The following is a 20,205-nucleotide window of genomic DNA, read 5'->3' as shown; positions in this document are numbered from 1 at the left end:
CGTCAGTGATGCCACGGAAAAGGTTCAAGGCTTCTTGAGTGTCTCTGATCTGAAGAAGACGACCGTCGCATCCCACGAGAATCTTCACCCCGTGTCTTCTCTATAGCAACACATGCTATCTATTCTATTTCTATTCTATTCTATTCTATCTATATCTATTTTCTACGCTATCTTTTAACCCTATCTTTTAACCCCGTCGGAACCTTTCAGTGGATGAGAAAATGGTGAAATGTGAAGGTCGGTATGGTATTCGGCAGTATATGAGCGAGGAAGAGGTCAAATGAGGGTACAGTTATGGATTTTTGCAGATTTGGAACAGGCTACACTGTTCCATTTCAACAAATACACAGGAAAATTGAAAAATACCAGAACTGCAAACTGTGCTAGGAAAGTTGAACAGAAAAAAATTTTTTTTTCCCCGGAACATGCGCAGCCAGCCTTTGTTTCACCGCGTCAAGAACCTGCATCGCGCGGTGGCATGATGGGCACTAGTGCCTATATTCTTGTATTTATGTAAATAATCTTTGCACTTACAGAGATTATATTTCCACTATTATTGTACGAGGGCTTTGCGTTCAAAACGTATATTTCAATTTTTTTAAATGTTTAACCATTGCGGAGTAGCATTGATGTTTTTATGAATATTTCTTTCTTTTTGATGCATTTTTCCTTGTTTGATAATTTTTTCATTGAATTCGAAATAAATCCGTTGTTTGGAATTAATACTGTTGGAAAGACCAATTCTTCCTCTATCATTTGATACCCTACACGTTAACATCAATTATATTCTGTGGCAGGAAAAAAATATTTCCTGGACTAGCCAAAAACAACCGATTTTTCCGCGGTCACGAAAGTGTTAAGCTAGCCGGCCGTCTCTCTCCATCGCACGGAGAGCGCATGAGATAACATCTTCCCGCGTGCGGACCTGCCGTCGATTGCTCATCAACCAGAGAGGAAACGCCCCGCCCGTCTTTCGTAAGGAGCATGAAGGGACGCCAGGGGAACGGAAGGGGGGGGGGGAGGGGAACCGCATCGTTCGAAGGGCGCAGTCGCTTGCGCGCGCACTATCTTGAGGCATCAGGAGATGGCTCGTAAACTTGCTGTGCTCTCAACGCTGCTAGAGAATGCGCATCTCTGGCCTGCGCATGTCCGGCATTGCATGTGTGCTCCGAATTTCCGAGGCATCAAAATTGTGGGCAAAAGCCATGATAGCACTGCTCGGGAGCTGATGGAAGCCTGTTATATCTCGACAAGAGGGGACGCCTGTGTTAGTCAAACTTCAATTTCTTTTTTGGAAAGTGAAATGAGGTTCTTGCGTGACCTGTTGTAATCTGCAGAGCGTGACAGTGTGTTCACTGTTGTTACCACATGGGTGAATGAGCATATATATTGACTGCAACAAGGAAAAATAAAGTTAGTTTAAAGTCTGCGCTCGTCCGTGTCTTTGGCGTCCTTGTCTATACTTTGCGTGCATCCATTTGTTCCTTGCGTCACAACAGTCTTGAAAGCATTAATTTGGATGCACTTTGAGGTCCCCAGGAGTAATCACGACGCAAGCGCGGCTCCCGGTCCAACTGTGCAACCTTCGTCTCCAGCTCTGGCACCGAAACACAGTTTTCTTCTGATCGCTGCATGTCGTGATGTGATCCTTCAGCGTCCGCCAGTAGCGAATGCTTCTGTGGTGCACTCAATCTGCCTGCTCATCATAGCCATACGTGCTGCTGTAATCAGAGCTGCCAGCATCGCAGGAAGCAACAAAGAAAATGTATCCGGCGAGATTGGAGCAGCGAGAACACCCGTGCAAAGATAAACTTTCAGTTATCGTTCGTGACTCATGGCTCCCGCTTGCGTTCACGTGCGCTAGCATCCCAACACACCTTTCACACACTTCAGGTCAGATTTCTTTGTTCCTTCGCGAACTCAATCACTGTTTTCTTGAACGCTACGTCTAACTGTCATCGGCCACCGGTCGAGAACAAGAAAGAAGGCACCTCGTAGCCCAAATAAATTCACAAGACAACGACAAAAGCGCAAAATGAGGCCGCCCACGGCACAACGCTGGTAGTAAAAAAAGTGATGCAGATGATTGCGATGTAGATGGAGACAGTTGACTTCAGTTGCCCATAGTGGCCAGACTTACGAAGTTTTTGTGCCAATGACTGGTATATAAGACAGGGGCCAACTTTTTAGGGCTGTTCTCTGAAAAAAATTCAACCTATATTCCGGTTTTTATGGTAACTTATTTAAGGCAGTCGGCGAGCTTCTGGCTTATAATAGAGAAATCCACACCAATATCTACTAGTGCTGTCACTGGGCGTCCGTCTATGCAAACATCTAGGTCGGCGCTTATGATTTCCATTGAGATCGGCAACGTCGCATCATCTGTCGTATCATCGTATCGTACTTTTGAGCGTATTGTAGCATCTCGACGGGCGGCAACCTCTCCCCAAAGGTCGCTGCTGTTAGTTTCCCTGACGAGGGCTAGGGGATCTGCCCGGACCACATCGACATAACTATGACGGTGCGGCGAAGAGCTCGGTGCACGTGACTGAGAGCGCGATTGATGATACGGAGCAAATGGCTGTGCTTGTGGGTGCATGCTGTTGCGTCGGTTGTCAAAACGTGAAAAGGTCGGCGCAAAAATCTCATATCTCTTGATTAAAGTGGCGAGTTGGGCTTGTTGACACATATCTCTGGCACACTGCAGCGTAAAAAAACACACAACGGACGGAACATGAACGACGATGACGAGCGCGTGAACTTGCAACAACCTTTATTGGAAAAGTTGCACATATATTTATGCTGTCAAACACGGATGTCATCCACTACACATGCATTAATACGCCACCTCTTTATCAGTAAGTTGTAGGGATGGCACACTTACACAACTCTCCCCCAGATAGAAAATGCGTTCTGCTTCTACGATTTCTCAGGTGATTTGCATTTTGCTCTTCTTAATGACGGACGTGTTATTTAGCTTGGGGCGCAATCCCTACAGGTTATACAATGGATGGCAAGGACGCTGAGAAAGAAGTAATTGAGGACGCGAAACTGCTCGGCTGCCGCAGCGCACGAGGGCGGCACAATAGCGTCACGGAGGAAATGTGCTTTTTGCCGCAGCACGACTGATGACGCTTCTGGCATGTTAAAATCGTTTACATGCTCTCTATGGACACGACACATAAAAATCGTGATACCGCCTCGTACATTGTACAATTTCTCAGATTTATGTCTGTAACATCAATTGGTAGATGCGAAAGATATTTTAGCTGCAGTTACTAATAGATATTGCCCGAATTATAGGCCCTACAGCGCTTTAACGAGCTGCTAGTTGTGGCCCCTGAGCAGACGACGTCTGCTGCATGCATGGGCTCCTCGCTTGCATGTTGTGCGCATGCTTACGTAACGGCCTTGAGAGGGACAGTTCCCAATTTGTGCGACGCACATTCCTTCGCGATTCGCAGGCGTTCTGTCTCTTTCATTCGCTCAGTGGCTTTCACGTTGTGCCGGCGGCGGTGACCTCTTGATCTTTGTGTGCGCTTTTCACGCCGACAAAGGCACGGAGAAAAATGTACTGCTTCGTGAACAAAGAAGAGCACTTTGCAGACTTCCACCAGTGCTGCTTTAGGATAGGGCGGAAATGCGCCATGCCAAACTGCAACAGTGGGTACGCATCCTGCAAGGAGAAGGTAATTGCCTTCAAAGTTGCTAGTGACCAGGTTATGTTGGAAGTGTGCCATACCAAGGAAACATTGAGAGCTCACGCCTCGTGACTACGTTTGCAAGAAGCACTTCTCGGAGAGTAAGTCCCATCATTCGTTGAAAAAACACACAGTGTCCCTTATGCATTAGATTAAGACAACTTAAAGGCGAAAGCCATGTTCTCCTTTTTTCTTCAGTTCATGTGTGTCCTTCCTCACCCCCACGCAAAAGCTTTCTAATGTGGTTCTGCATTGCCTCCAGGAGTGCAGGCATTGCAAGCTTTCTGCACCTCACCTGGTTTTGCACTGCCTCCGTGATCAGCCCACCGATCACAGAGGCAATGCAAACCGACGACATCATGTGATGACGTCACATGATGTGACGCCATCATGATGTCGTGTATTCTGGTGATCTGTGACATCATCACGTGATTGTGATTATTTTCATCACTCATGTTGACGCGGGCGACGATCAATTTTTGCGTTTGTTGAGGCATCTAAGGTTTTTGCCTGAAAAATTACACCTAACCTATCGAGTTCGCATAATAAAAAATTATAGATTTCACATCCTACAAGATATACCACTGAGGTGATTTTCCTGTATGCAACACCATATTTTTCGTTAGTTTACCAAAAAATATGGAGCCAGCAAGAATGCACAAGAAACACACCCCCTTGGACGTAAAGTGCGAACAGCGGATCGGTGCCGAATGGCCTTCAACCGGCGAGCTTCGTCGGAGAGCGCGACACATGCGTTTTCCTTTCTTCGCTAGTGGACACTCATGACAGAGGGGCGCGTCAGTGCTGTGCTCGATTCCGTGACTTTATTAGGACGCCTGAGCGAGCGCAGTTCCGCCTCCTCAAGAATTCTTTCTCTGTGGGCAAGGAAACCTTAAAAATCCTTTTCATCACGCAAATTTTTTACATTGTTCGCATGCTCCCTTAGCCTATAATTGATGCATCTCCCAGTTTGGCCAATGTACACTTTTCTGCACTTTAAAATAATTTCGTACACCACCCCTTATGCGTAATCAACAAAGAGCCGCCTGTGCTTTGTGCAACAGACCTGCTGCTTCCTTGCCTCCGGGTCGGTCATTCTGGAGAGCTTAGACAGCCTGTGTGGTGCCGTGAATACGACTTTCACGTCATACCACTGGGCCACCTTTTTCAAGTTGTGGGAAAGCTTCTGTAAATAAGGTATCACAGCTACCTTCTGCCTGCGCAGGTGCGCTAGCTTCACAACTTTGTGGGCAATGGCGCATTTTCTTGAGCAGGCTCTCCGCGACAGAAATGAGGAGGGGCAGGGGATACCCAGCGCTGAGCAGTCTTTCAGCTTGACGCTCGAACGCTTCTAAACTAGTGTAGGCAGTGTCATCAATCTACAGTGTCATCACTCGTGTACCGTCCGTTGTGTGTGTGTTTTTTTGCACTGCAGTGTGCCAGAATGCTGATATCTTTGTTCAAAATACGGGCAAATGCGGTAAACATGACCAGCTTCTCCGCAATGGAAACAAAGTGGGTGGCAGTCGACGGTGTGCCACAAGTCCATCTTAGGAACAAATGGTCGACTGGTGGCCATCCTTTGCGACCACGTTGCAGATGTTGACGGAGGGTAGAACGGCGATGTTTCCGTGCATGCTGTGGAGCCGGCGGCAGTGGCGGTGGAATGTACACCGGTCTCACCGGCTTGTGGTAAGTATGAGCCAGTGAAGACGAGTTGTGCAGCACTGGCATAGTTAACAGATTGCTGGTCTGGCAGTGATTTGGGCAACAAAGATGCTTGCCTGATTTCCTGCTGCACAACTTCTGCAACAGAAGCCATTGCAGCTTCTTGCGGAGCCACAAGGAGGTTGCAGATCTCTTTATGAACAACCTCGCGAATGAGCTCACATAAAGAACCCTCACTGTCAACCATCAGAGCAGAGACGCTGATCGAGACGTTGTTTGGACGGTTGTAATAGCGGCACCATTGCTGTAGTGCTCACTCGGTAGTCGTAGCCTTTTTGAAGAATTTCACAACGGTTGTTGGTGGGTTGTGAAGAAGGGTGAGAAACAGTTGTTCTTTGACGCCTCGCATCAAATGTCAGAGTTTCTTAGCTTCAGGCACCTCAGGGTCAGCTCGTCGGAATAGGCGGGTAATGTCCTCCATAAGCGTGGAGACACTCTCATTTGGTTTCTATATGCGCGACTCGATGAGTTGCTGAGCAGAATCACGGCGTCCATTGCTTACGAAGGTGCTGTGAAGTTGCTGCCTAAATTCATACCAAGAAGACATTGTGGCCTTGCGGTTCTCATACTATGTACGAGCGCTGTCCGCAAAAACAAAGTAGATGTGTGAGAGCTTCTGTTCTATTGTCCAATACTGGTCTAACCAATCCTCGACGTCTTCATAAACCTCTCCGTGGAAGGTATCGGGAATCCGACGCTGCTCAACAGTCACCTGTGAAACGCCTTCAGTTGCCATTTCTCCAGGTGGAGTCCTTGGCTGGAGAAATTCCTGGGGGATTGCCTCGGGACTAACGCCTTGCTGTCGGCAACTGTAGCGGTGGACAAGACTATCCACTGCAGGAACAGGTTGCGGGGTCGGGCTGGAAGTGCCAGGCCGTGAAAGAGTCCCAAGTATCAGATGTAGAAGTCTAGCACCTCCAACAGTGTCGCAACGTGGAAAGAACAAGATACAGGACCACATTGTGACGTGGAAAGACAAGTCTGTATTCAGCGATCACAAGAGCAGACGCCTCAACATTGTCTTCTCCAGAAAGCCAATAGATGCTGCTCATGCTGCTTGCTTCGTTGTTCTCTGTCGTCCTGCCGGCTATTGATCGTGACAATATGATAATGTGCTTCAAACAATTACACAAGAAATGTTAAAAGCACTTTTAACACTTCTTATATCTCAAGTAGTAAGAGCCAAGCCTAGTCACTTCGTAGAATCTGATACACTCAACATAGTGGAAGATTGGGCCAGTTGGTGATTCACGATCGAAGTATACTGCACGGTGGACAACACGGATATCAGGAAGACGGGGACAAGCGCAGACTATCAACTGAAGGTTTATTTTTCACATGCTACATATACAGTAGAACCCCGCTGATACGTTTTTGAAGGGACCGTAGGAAATAAACGTAAGAGACGGGAAACGTAAGAGCCGAAAAACAGGAAAAACGGCAAAATATTTAGTGGTACAGAATTTTATTTCAATTCTTACGAGCAGCACGAAAATTGGCGCGCTCAGCCGCGATCTAGCTCGATGGATAGAAACGCGGAGCTTAGGACGGCCTCATCCACAGAAATGTAATCAACGTATGTGATTTTTTTAACACCAACAGCTGTAGGCATGAAAGAACTAAGCACACGCAATCACGACCGGCGCGGCGAGTCCGACCGCGAACCGCACGCACGACTATAGTGTCAACCAGCTCGAACTCCTCCCGTTCTCCGACAAATAACGATGATGATGAGTCTACGCCAACGCGATGGCAGAAGTGAATGCCAATCTCGAAGGCCTTGCTTTCGCAAGCAATTACGTCATACACGCCATGTTTGTGCAATACAAATCTCAAAGGCTACGCTTTTGTAAATAGTAAATGCCAATCTCGAAGGCCTTGCTTTCGCGAGCAGTTACATCATAGACGCCATCTTTGCAATTTGAATCTCGAAGGCCATGCTTTTGTTTGCATCAATTGAATGATTCTGTTGCTTGCGCCTCTCATGCGGCTAATATTACGGTCAAACGAGGCCAAGCTGCGTGAAAATGCACCATGGCGGCTCTCTTTGGTAGTCACTCGGTCGGCTCCGAGCGCACTTCGCGACGTATCATACGGGAACGGTCCGACAGTTACGACGTAACAGCGGGGTTCCCAATACATTGTATCCTATGGGAGCTATGCCGGGACCGGCGGAAAACGACGTAACAGCCGGGAAAACGCAGCAATGAGGAACGTAACAGCGGGGTTCTACTGTATAAGAATGAAACAGAAAAGAGAAAAGTTAGCAGATAACATACAATAGAAAAACATAATTTGTACACTCAATGCACGAGGCAGAATGTGCGCGCCATTTGCCAGGAACTGTAGCTCTTTATCTAGGAGAGCAACCGACGGTTTGCTAACGAAGTTGTTAGGTTCCCACGCCATTTTCTCAGCTTCAATGATTACACAGGTATGCTCATCTTTGTGATTATGCATACACTAGTGTGCTTTCGAACTGGGCATGGCAACCACACCTACTCACATGCTGAGCCAAGAAGCCCTCCTTGCCATTGCGTACATTACGTGCGTGCTCGTGCAGGCGGTCATTGAGGCATCTCCCAGTCTGCCGGACGTAACACGCACCGCATGATAGCAGAATTCTGTATACTGCATTCATGTCACATCTGACAAACTGGGTTTTATGCCTGACATTGCAAGAGCGTTTGAGCTTTTTGTTTGCACGTGTCATTTTTGCGAATTAGGAGAGCTTGTAAGGTGCGGAAAAACCGACCTCCACGCCCATGAGTTGACCGACCTTTTTCATCCGGCGTGATAGCTGATGCATGTACAGGATCACCGTGACTTCGTCGAGTTTGTTTTTGTCCCTGTGATCAGCACTCTCTCCACTTTTGGATATGATCTCTCTCTACACTTTTGGTTACGATTCTTTCCTGGTCAGGAATGCAAACCAGGTCAGTGAATTCTTCAAAGAGTATCCTCGCCCACATTTGAGAGCATTTTCCATAGATGTCAAAGATTTATATTATTATCTTCCTCGTGACGCCTTGTATTCATGTATAGAAGAATGTGTTCTTTTTTTTTATTTATTCAAAATGCCTTACAGGCCCATTGAAGGGCATTGAGTAAGGGGGGCATCAGTATTTACAAAACAAGAGGAATACAGACAAAAAGCAAAAAAAAAGAAAAAGAACAAAAAACAAAGATTACAAACAGGAAGATGGAACAACGTTATACAATGCTAGAGTGCAATGAAATCGAGTTATCACGGAATGTTTCACGATTAGGGATGGATACAATGTGATCAGGAAGATCGTTCCAATGTGCAATGGCTCGAGGTAGTGATGATGAGTTAAATGCCTGCGTGTGACCATGAATGCGCATGAAACTACGTGCGGTGTGGATGCGTCGGGATGTGCGCACAGGAGAATGACGTGGCAAACAATGAAATTTATCACTATAAATGTACCTGTGAAACAGACATAAAAGAGCAATGGTGCGGCGTTCTTCCAGTGACTGAAATGCAAGGTCTTGTTTTATTAGTGTAATGCTTGAATGATAGTCGTAGTTGCCAGAGATGAATCTCGCTGCCCTATTCTGGACGGCTTCCAACATACGTACTAGGTAATCTTGATATGGTGACCATGTGGATGCTGCATACTCTAGTTGTGGGCGAACATAAGTAATATATGATAATACGCGTACGTTAGATGGAGCGCTGCGCAAGTTTCTGCGGAGATAACCAAGAGATTTAGAGGCTTTCGATGAAACAGCTGCTATATGGGTAGTCCAGGATAAATCCGATGAAAGGTGAACGCCGAGATACTTGTAGGATGGTGTAGCCGAAACCATGATGTTATTAATCGTATAGTGAAATGCTGAGTTAGTACACTTTCGAGTGAACGAGAATAACTTACATTTAGAGGTATTAAGGGACATCTGCCAAGTTTCACACCACCGGAAGGTTAGGTCAAGGTCATTTTGGAGTGCGGAATGATCATTAAAACATTTAATGTTGCGGTACATGGCGCAATCGTCGGTGAACAACCTAACTGAGGATGAAAGGTTAGCAGGCAAATCATTAATGTATATTAAAAAAGTAACGGACCTATTACACTGCCTTGGGGAACACCGGACGTGATGTCGCAAAGGTTAGATGAGACGTCGTTGATCACCGTAAATTGCTCACGCGAAGAGAGGAAGTTGCGTAGCCAAGACAGGGTTAATGAATCGATACAAAGTGCAGACAGTTTAGAAATTAAACGACAATGAGGGACAGTATCGAATGCCTTGGCGAAATCAAGGAAGAAGCAATCGGTTTGATCGTTAGTGTTCATATTAAAGTGAAGGTCAGTCGTGAATTCGAATAACTGAGTGTCACATGAGTAGCCTTTTCTGATGCCATGCTGATTAAAGAAAAAAAAGTTATTTGATTTAAGGTGATTGTAGATATGTGAACCTATGATATGTTCAAGTAGTTTGCAGGATATGCATGTTAGTGAAATGGGTCGATAATTACGGGTCGAGTGCCTGTCACCGGACTTGAACACAGGAATTACCTTGCCAATCTTCCAATCTTTAGGCAGCTCACCTGACGATAAAGACTGGTTAAATATGAGACACAGGAAACGATTGGAAATATCAGTAGTGTTCTTCAGTATGTTAGAGTTAATGTTATCAACGCCTGATGAAGTGGAAACTTTAAGATTGGTGATGAGTTTCGCTATACCTTCGGCAGTGACGGTGATTGGAGCCATGAAAGGGAAAGGTTGATCTGGGACAAATGAATGGCACATTGGAACAATCTTCCTGTGTAAAAACAGAGGCAAAATACTCATTGAAAGCAATCACGGAAGCTTCATCAGAAAGCGGAGTTTGTTCAGTATCGTGTATTGTGATGTGATTAGCAGACTTATTGTAGGTGAAATTATTTGCCAGAACTTTTTTGGGTTATTTTTGAGAAGTGAGGGCAAGTCCTGCGAGTAATATTTCTTCTTTGCTGCGCCTAAAGCTTTACAGTAGTCGTTTAGGCACACCTTGTATTTATCCCAGTAGCACAGAGAATCATTTCGTTTCGCGGTATTATATGAACGTTTCTTTTTATTTCGTAATGTTCGAAGATGTTTAGTAAACCAGTGGTTAGTTTTATCGTTGGATATAGTGATTAGCGGCACAAACTGGTCAACTAACTTAAATATTTTTTGTTTAAAAAGAATCCAGTTCTCGTTCACGGTCCGTGAGGCAAACGATGGCAGAAAAAGCTCGTGATAAAAATCTTCTAGCTCCGTGCTGAATTGATCGATATTACAACGGTTATAATCCCGGATTCTTTTGTTCACTGAGCCTGTAAAAGTTACGGGTAGATTGATCTGGAAATTAAGGAGCTTGTGGTCGCTAAATCCTTCTATGTAAGTAATCGCTCCAGTGGTCTCTGGTGCGTTAGTGAGAACAAGGTCCAGTATGTTAGTACCACGGGTGTATTGGTGAACAACTTGTGATAAGTTGTAGTCGAGAGTCAATTCAAGAAAATTTGATGAGACGCGACATGTGGTAGACATGGTAGACCAATCAATGAGCGGGTAATTGAAATCTCCAAAAAGGTATCTTATGTCAGCTGGATAGAGATGTGTAGCTCGCTCTATGCTATCACATAGATCTTTGGGAAAAGAGAAATGAACATCCGGTGGCTGATAACAGGATCCTATAAGTATTTTAGCATAAGTTGTAACGCATGCAGTCCAAGCTATCTCTACAGACGGGTTAGTATCAAGGGGAAATGATGACACTGTCTTTTTTACTGCTATTAACACGCCGCCTCCTCTTCTATCGATACGGTCGCATCGATATATGTTATGGTTGTCCTTATCTGGGAACAGTTCTTCGTTGGTTACATCGGGATGAAGCCAAGTCTCCATGAGTATTAATATGTCTGCATCACTATCATCTAGGTAAGAGCACAACTCATCCCTCTTGGGCAGTAAGCTTCGAATGTGAGTAAAAGACACAGACAAGGATGGCGACTTTAACTGACTCCGCTTACGCATGCGCGTGTTAGCCTCACGCTATCTCGTAGACAGCACAACTACGTTGTTAGAATTATCGAAAACGTAGGTGTTAGTGTCAATGCGAAGTTTATCAACGGACAGCTTAAAGGGTTTGTTTTGAGCCTTTGCGTATTCCAGAAGCTTTCGGCGAGCTTGTCGCGTTTTCGTAGAAAAATCTTCGCGAATATAAAAGTTACTTCCCTTAAGCTTACGCTAGGAGACGTAACGTTCCAGATTGCAGCTGGTGTCAGTGTTAACAGTTTTCCTGACCTGCTGGCTACCTATCTGACCTCTGCCTATGTACAATGGAACGGTGATGTTTATGAAAATAATGGTGTGTCCATAGGATCTTCCATTGTGCCGATTCTGAGCGATCTGTTGCTAGCGAAGTTTGACAGGAACTTGAAAGAGTGGCTGAAATGTGATGAAGTCGTGCGAATTTTCAGGTTTGTTGACGACTATTTGATAGCTTTAAAGTGTGAATCAGCCAGCGTAACCAAAATTTCATCAAATGTCATTTCTGCCTTTAATGAGTGCTTGAGTCCACTAGACCTGACCCACGAACTGCCAGTGAACAACTCGATTCGCTTCTTAGACATGAAACTTATGTTCAACACAAACCATGCATGCTGGATGTATGAGCCTCGGGCTATGAAACCGCTTTTGCCTTTCAGGTCGGCCCACAGCAAGTTGGTTAAGAGAGGCATAGTGAATTCCTGCTTCACTAACGCTCTAGATCGATCCTGTTCCCAGATGATGGACACTTCCAAAATCAAGTGGATCGACTAAAAGAAGCTGGCTACCCAGATTCACTTGTCGTTTCTGTGGCAGAAAGCTTAAAAAAGAAAAAGCCCAAAAGTGGAGAGAGTGCTGATCACAGGGACAAAAGGAAACGCAACAAAGTCACAGTGATCCCGTACATGCATCAGCTATCCCGTCAGATGAAAAAGGTCGGTCAACGCGTGGGCGTGAAGGTCATTTTTTCCACACCTTACAAGCTCTCCCAATTTGCAAAAATGACATGTGCAAACAACAAGCTCAAACGCTCTTGCAATGTCAGGCATAAAACCCAGTTTGTCAGATGTGACATGAATGCAGTATACAGAATTCCGCTATCATGCGGTGCGTGTTGCGTCGGGCAGACTGGGAGATGCCTCAATGACCGCCTGTGTGAGCACGCACGTAATGTACGCAATGGCAAGGAGGGCTTCTTGGATCCGCATGTCAGCAGGTGCGGTTGCCATGCGCAGTTCGAAAGCACAGTAGTGATGCATATTCACAAAGATGAGCGTACCCGTTTAATCATTGAAGCTGAGAAAATGGCGCAGGAACCTGACAACTGCGTTAGCAAACCGTCAGTTGCTCTCCTAGATATAGAGCTACAGTTCCTGGCAAATGGTGCGCATGGCCAACGAGTCTACTTTCTACCTCGTGCATCGAGTGTACAAATTATGTTTTTTATTGTATGTTATCTGCTAACTTTTCTCTTTTTCTGTTTCATTTTATATATGTAGCATGTGAAAAAATAAACCTTCAGTTGATAATCTGCGCCTGTCCCCGTCTTCTTGATGTCCGTGTTGTCCACCGCGCAGTATACTTTGATCTAATACACTCAAAAACACGACATTCAGGTCACTCTGTTCTCATACAGTACGCTCACTCTTTTGTTGTGAGATGTTCGATATCATTAATGGCCAGTGCAATGATGACGTCATGGCTAATGGTGCATTCAGAAGACTGATTGAATCCGGATTTGGAAGGCCGGATGGCGCATCACGTGACCTCACATCAGCGATTCCCCTCATCTGCGTGGCTCGCAGACGGATAATTACAATCTATTTTTCACATCGGGATTCTGGCGGCGGAGCACTGCAGCTTTAGCAGACAAACCAGCAGTGTCTGGCAACCAGTACACTTCTTCTGGGCCCGTATTCTCAAACGATCGCAAAAGGCGATAGTATCGCGTTTGGTGACGTAGAATTTGATGCGTTCAATAAGGAAAAAAAACACTTGCCTGTGACGTCATTGTTGCAACTGGCCGTTGGTAGTAAGAATGTCTCACAACACAGGAGTGAGCGCACCGTACGAGCGCAGAGCAACCCGAGTGCGGCGTTTTCAAGCGTGTGCTGCTGCTTCTACGCAGTGGCCAGGCTTTGCCGGCTTTGCTGTGGCTACTTGAAGTATAAGACGTTTTGAAAGTGCTTTCAAGGTTTTTTTGTTCGATTATTTAATGCACATTATAATATTTAAAGAATGCAACTTTGCGTGAAACGTATTTTCGTTGAGAGTTTAACACGGCGTACTCGGAGAGTTCAGCTGTAGCGTGCCGCCGCAGCGACATCGTCTCAAGATCTCAACATGTTGCCGGCTCGCGATAAGCCAAGCGAGCAACGCACGGTTCATGTTCCTGGGACGTTCAAACCACGAAAAACACGCGCTGGCAAAGAACGAGTGCTGATAACACCCCAAGGTAATGCTCGATGAAAGCTTCAGCGTAAAAAATGCTGCGTACATCTCCCGAGGATTGAATACTAGAAGCTACCGCCTACGTCACTGAAATGCTAGACTTCACCACGAACCGACGGTTAACGGTGCCTTCGTTTATTGCAAATATGTCGAGAGCACCGTCGAGCACCATGACGCAAAATTGACGTCGGCGGAATTACCAGATGGCGCCCTAATTTTTCCGGTTTGCTCAATAGCCAATCAGCGCGCACCAAAGGCAATACTTTTGCGATTGTCGCCTTTTGAGAATACGGGCCCTGCTCTAACCGCACGGTTGTCCTCCCTTCTTCGCTTGCTGGCGCTTGGTTCAGTTTACATCAGGGGTCGTATTCTAAGACGATCAACTTAGCGATATCTATCACTTTCAATGCGCGCTGATTGGCGTGTTGGAGAATAGCGAGCAAGTTGGCCAATAATCATTGCACACGCGGGATTCTATGGAAGGTGCAGTGGCACTATCGCTGAAAGCAGTTGTGTCAGAACACGGCCCGTGTTTAAACACTGAATTTATGGACAAGAAGCGAACCATGACATGGAACCACAATGTGCGCTGTCGGTACCCATTACCTGCAAAAGAAAAATCTGCTGATATAGATCGGCGCATCACTGTATCCTCCTTTTGTATGCAGGGCCCCACACGGTACAGCAGCGAGGTCAGTTTTCAGCAGCTCTCTGTGCAGTAGGTTTTTTCTTCCCATCCAGCTGTTCCGCCAACAACACTGTTTTCACCAAAACGAATTACAGCCTTAGGCAATGCTTGACAATGTGAGCTTCGCTCTCTGTCGGCCTTTATGTCGTCGAATACTCTCAAACCGGTCTGCTGGCAGCGTGCGGTCGAGAGTAACCCTTTGAGGGTCCAATGTTTTTGTGAAATGCAGTCCAAAAATGTGTCATTTTTTCATTGCTGAAATAAATTCTTCAGACGATTCTATTTAAGAAAAAAATTGTCTAAAATGTTTTTGCGTGACCGTAAAGTGACAAAAATATCATTTTTGTTGTTACACATGGTTTATTCGTAGTAACATCAAGTAAAATCCTAAAAAAAACACTTATACAATTTTTGATAAATAAAAATTATGCATTGCATTAAACATAGCTTACAGACATACAAAAATAAGTGCACCAGAGTACTTTTCCGTTAAAAAATGTTCGTGCTCCCCAAACCAGGAAATGCAACCACAACGGCATCATTTGTGTAATTTAGCGCCGCACGGAAACAGATGTAATCGCGCCCCGGGGACCAATAAATGAAAGAGTCACAAACGGTCACCTTCTGAGAGGTTAGAAACCAGCCGCAACGCGTGCGCGCATTCTAACGCGCAAGTGAGAGCCGCCGTGCCGCTTCGGAAAGCAAAAAAAAAAGAAACAATGGAGAGATATCGGCGCATGAAAAAAATTCCACGTATTCCCAAAGCATGGCAGCGAATTCCAAGCAAGAGCAAAGATCGAAAAAGGTGAGCGTTTTAAACCAGCCGCACCGCGCGTGCACTGCTTTGTGAAGCAAAAAAAAAACAACAACAGAGAGACATCGGCGCATGAAAAAAATTCCACGTATTCCGAAAGCATGGCAGCACATGCCAAGCAAGAGAAATGATCAAAAAAGACACGTTTTAAAGATACAGGCTATGCCGTACATACACAATGAAAACCCTTTGGTGCCTGTTAAGTGATGCCGTACATGTACGGTGAAAAACCTCAAAGGGCTAACCCGTCCGCCATGTGGATGCACCTGCAGGAAGATCATCCACGGTTAATTCGTCCGCGTCCACGACAAATCCGAATTTGCTCCGCGTCGGAATGCATCATGAGCAGTTGATACAGTTATTGAATACATCAGACGATACATCGCCAAAGGCGACACTGTCATCTTTTGCAATCTCAGAATACAGTCCTTGGGTGCTGTTAACATAATTTGGGCATCCCTCAGAATGCAACATGAAATTTTCGCAAGGCACAACTTACTGTGTTGTGAAGGAAGATCTATGTGTTTACTAAGTGGCAAGTGAAGACAATGCAAGCTAAATGAATTCTGGCATGGAAGTTTCGCTTTGCAGCACTGTGAGTGTCTTGTGTGCCTTTTTCTCTGTGGTGTCGTCTCGCAGTGTAAATATGGAAGCTAAAAACCAACTCGCCCAACGTATTGTTTTCTAGGACCATATCTCTATTTGTACTGCATTATTTCACAATAACGAAATTTTTTTGGTTTCCCCACTGATTTCATTATTGCGGGGTTCAACCATATATTCAGCTTATCTCGGGGATTACTGTTATGAGCAACGTTAGTACTCTGTGCACAGACGTACCTAAACAGAACGCAGGCGAGCACCCAGCGCCGCCTGATAAGGAAGCTAAGGGAGGCATACAGCAGGGCCATGGCAACAGGGTCGTTGAACAGCCGTAGCACGTAGATGGAGTGGATGCGGTACGAGGTGGCACACATAAGGACGAGTACGTATGGAGGCACCTGCGCATATAACCTTGTTTTAACACAGCATCACTATAACTGCTCAACATGCCACTTCTGATGGGGTTCAGCACTTCCATGGCACAGCAGTTCCTACATGCTGTCAACTAACACAGTCACTTTTGTTACAACAATATTTTCATAGTTCAGAGGCTGGTTTCATGCGCTCTTGTATATTGCCCAATGCAAAGGCCACACTGAATGCCATCATTAAGAGCACACGACATTGCAGAAAATTGAGGTGCCTTTCGACTTGCTCATAACAGGGCAATTTACCTGCACCAATGCCCACAAATCTGGAAATCGTAGCTCAGTGTCGAATGTGCTACCGTCACCATCACTAGTGACGGTAGCGCACTCGACGCTGGGCTACAACTGCCAGAGAGAGAGCTGCGCTCTCTGCGTAGCCTCCGCAATAAACTCGGGCAGTGTTCCGATGCCAAAGTTACATAGGAAGAAGCGCATGGTTGAGATTAGCTCTGCCAGTGTTGCAACGACACCAGCCATACGCTTTCTATTTTACCAGTAGGCCAATGATCTGCAAACACCACAAGAAGTATGCGGACAGATAAAAAGTATCGGAAAATGATCACCGGTAAGCGTAAACAAAGGAAATCTGGTGGTGAAGTTATGGCCACAGATGTGTCGATCCCAGCTTTGATCGGATAGAGCTGCCACTCATGGCATCAATGAGCTGAAGTAGAGTGTACTAGAATACTCTAGCTGAAGCGACTTGTCTCGCCAGATGCTACTTCTTTACATGTTACCAATCGCTAGATTTGCAGCCAAGGCAATTTATTGAGTCTGAGAAAAGAAACATTGAGATAAACACTGTTGTGCAGCTCACGTCAACACGGAACACGTAACACAGGCAGATGATGTGTGCTGTCCACCGAAGGTTCAGTGATGCATACTGGACATATCCAATCAGACTGGTGGATCGGTGGCCAGTGCTACACATAATAGAAGCAGCTGGTTGAAAACTCATTTGGCTAAGCCGCTGCGATCAGTCACGATTTGTATGTTTAAAGACTTGTAATAAATTGCACACTTAATGCAGAGCTTAAATTGGTCTGCAAGTGATCATTACAAATTCCTCTGCCTGCTCGATGCTTTTGTACAAAATTGTCAAAACCATTTCAGGGTCCCTTCAAAGAACAAAAAATCACAGCATATCCACGGAGTGAATGATGATGAGTGGGCGAAGCTGCGGAGGTTCATCGGTAAACCGTGAATCTTCCGTGAATTCTGCCCATTACATCATCACCGACGTGAGATCGGGCGCGTTTATACTAAAGGTTCGATGAGTTATGACGACTTGCAGCTCACTTTAATTTTACATGTACGCTGTGAATTTTCATTGTTTAGAAAACCATTGCTTTAGAAAACATCTGGCGTCTTTCGTTAAGCAGCTGGCGTCTTTTCGTTTTGCTTTAGAAACATCTGGCGTTCTTTCGTTTTGCTTTTACAAAACATCTGGCGTCTTTCGTTGGTTTATTTCATCAATCAACGGCGTTTTGAACAAAATTTTTATTGTTTAATCACGCACAGGAGAAATCTCACCAGGCACTACCTTGGAGGTAAACAATGGCTGCTAATGGGAATGAGAGACAGAAGAAGTCGGCTTTTAGCTAACACTTACACTTCTACTTCTACTAACGTTTCCTACTGGAACATGCCAATGGCTGCTAATGGGGAATGAGAGACAGAAGAATTCGGCTTTTAGTTAAGGCGCACGCTGCGAATTTTTTATTGTTCAACAACGCACAGGAAAAATCTCCCACCGGCACCACCTTGGAGGTCAAAGCGTAAGACTGGTTACGCACTACGACTACTACGACTACGACTACGAGGGACGAACGGGTGCCGCCTTAAGGAGCTTCGCCCCTAAAAATTCACTTAGCAGACACAGACTCTGGCATGAGATGAGAGGCATGCCCATGAAATATAAAGAAAGCCTGAAGCAGAGGAATAGTAATTCAAATGAATTGTTTTTTGAGGTATGGACTGCAGTTGGCTACATGCTGTTTCTCTGCCATATCTGCACTTCCCTTCTTCTCTGCCATCCCCAATAAACATACTAGCCGATAGCCAGCACTCGTCCTTCGGCTGTCCCACCACAATGCCTCCCACTCTACGATCAACAAAGTGCCACTGTCACTCCAGTGAACAGCCACAACATATTTCAGAGCAGTCACTGGCATTTCAGATTGTACAACACTGTTCTCCTTGCATGTGCAATCTGATTACAGATGCTTCTCTTGTAGAAAAACAAAGCTTTGGAATGTGAACCCATGTACATGGATCACAGAAACGCGAGCCGAAATCGCTGTCTACGCCGTTTAGTTGCGAGCCGTCTGCTGTCAAGGGCATTGCTTTGATGGAACAGCTGTCGAGAGCATTACTCTGATGGAATTTGTCAGAGAAATGCTCTTGACAGCAGACGGCTCGCCACTAGACAGCACATGTGCACAGATGGCAATGGTCCATATACTTTTGCTAACCTGTGCATCATATAACAAGCGATAACTCGATAATAGAGGTTTTTAGCTTGTCCATATAATTTTTAATGTTACTGTGTTACTGGAATACCGGAGTGCATTTACCGTGTTATTGGCAAAGTTTTAGCTTCCCATACATTCACATTTACTTTTCCACAAACCACTAAATGATGATAACTGCATTTAAAGGACCCCTGACACCAAAATTGAAACCTCGAGATCTTTGTGTTGTTTGACTTTCTTGTATATGGGGGCACATCTGACCGATTATTAGCGACGAACGTTGCCTTTAAGATATCTTAATTTGGTTTTAAAGTAAGCATGAGCGCTCGCTTGAGTTGGCTGCACCTTGCGACATCCTGGCATGACATAGATAGAGGCCCCGAGTGACGTTCCACGAGTAAAGCATGTATTGTGGACGTCACAGAAGGTTTGCGGGGCGCACGTGCACAATACGACGACTGGCACCCGGCGAGGCCTATTGTTCCGCACCCCTCTTGCTCTGTTGTCGCGTTTTGAAGTGACGCTAAAATGGTCACAATTAACTACGCTAGAATTAGTTATACGATACGCTAGAGCATTTACGATTTAACTGAGGGATTACCAGACCCAAAGCTACAAATTACAGTAAAAAAGTCACCCACAAAAATTTTGCTGTCAGGGGTCCTTTTAAACTACATTTAATTTTGAAAAGATTCAATCACCACTTCAGCAAAATCGTCGTAGAGGTTTTTAGCATGTACGGTATTCCCATATAGGCAAATTGGTGTAGGCATACCAGAATCGGACGATGGTACCGACATCTTGTGACACTTCGTGCAACCAAAATCATAGACATGTTTGTTTTCGCCAACTGTGTTGGAGAGATAAAAGATTAAAAAATTCGGCCGATCCCACGTACCGTGGGAGTTGATGTTAAGCGAAGCATGCGGTGGGAAGGTGACTGTGGCGTAACTTTTTTTACTGAGCGAAACATTACAAAATGACGCTAAAGATTTTTATAAATTTTATACGCATACATATATGTTGAAGAGCCGGATATGTGTTATATAACCACTTGTTTACAGTTGGGTAACGCTGCCAATGGCAACGTGGGTATTAGCAACACCAGAAGCTGACATGTAGTGCTTATACTTGTCCCTTATGATGGAGAACGTGCGCACATTTCACGAACCCATGTGCATGTGTAGATGAGGTTCTTGACAGTTCTTGAACAAGGTCAACATCACCGTGATCAGTGAGCACCAGCAGCTGGTCATGACCTGTTACTGGATCCGGTC

The 20,205-nt window shown here is 45.3% G+C and overlaps 1 protein-coding gene across 1 annotated transcript in view; it reads right to left on the bottom strand.

The window, feature by feature from the left end:
* LOC119389332 (lethal(2)neighbour of tid protein) overlaps positions 1-16,424 on the bottom strand; it is a gene marked incomplete at its 5' end in the record, with an annotated part of 30,531 nt that extends 14,107 nt beyond the window's left edge. Inside the window, 1 exon segment of the mRNA XM_037656538.2 lies at positions 16,264-16,424. Coding sequence (XP_037512466.1) covers positions 16,264-16,424 — 161 coding nt within the window.
* Positions 16,425-20,205: the final 3,781 nt, after the last annotated feature.

This window comes from Rhipicephalus sanguineus, chromosome 4 (assembly GCF_013339695.2).
Source record: "Rhipicephalus sanguineus isolate Rsan-2018 chromosome 4, BIME_Rsan_1.4, whole genome shotgun sequence".
Classification (NCBI taxonomy): domain Eukaryota; kingdom Metazoa; phylum Arthropoda; class Arachnida; order Ixodida; family Ixodidae; genus Rhipicephalus; species Rhipicephalus sanguineus.
The sequence above is the reverse complement of the archived record's forward strand: the minus strand, read 5'-3'. Positions and strand labels throughout refer to the sequence as shown.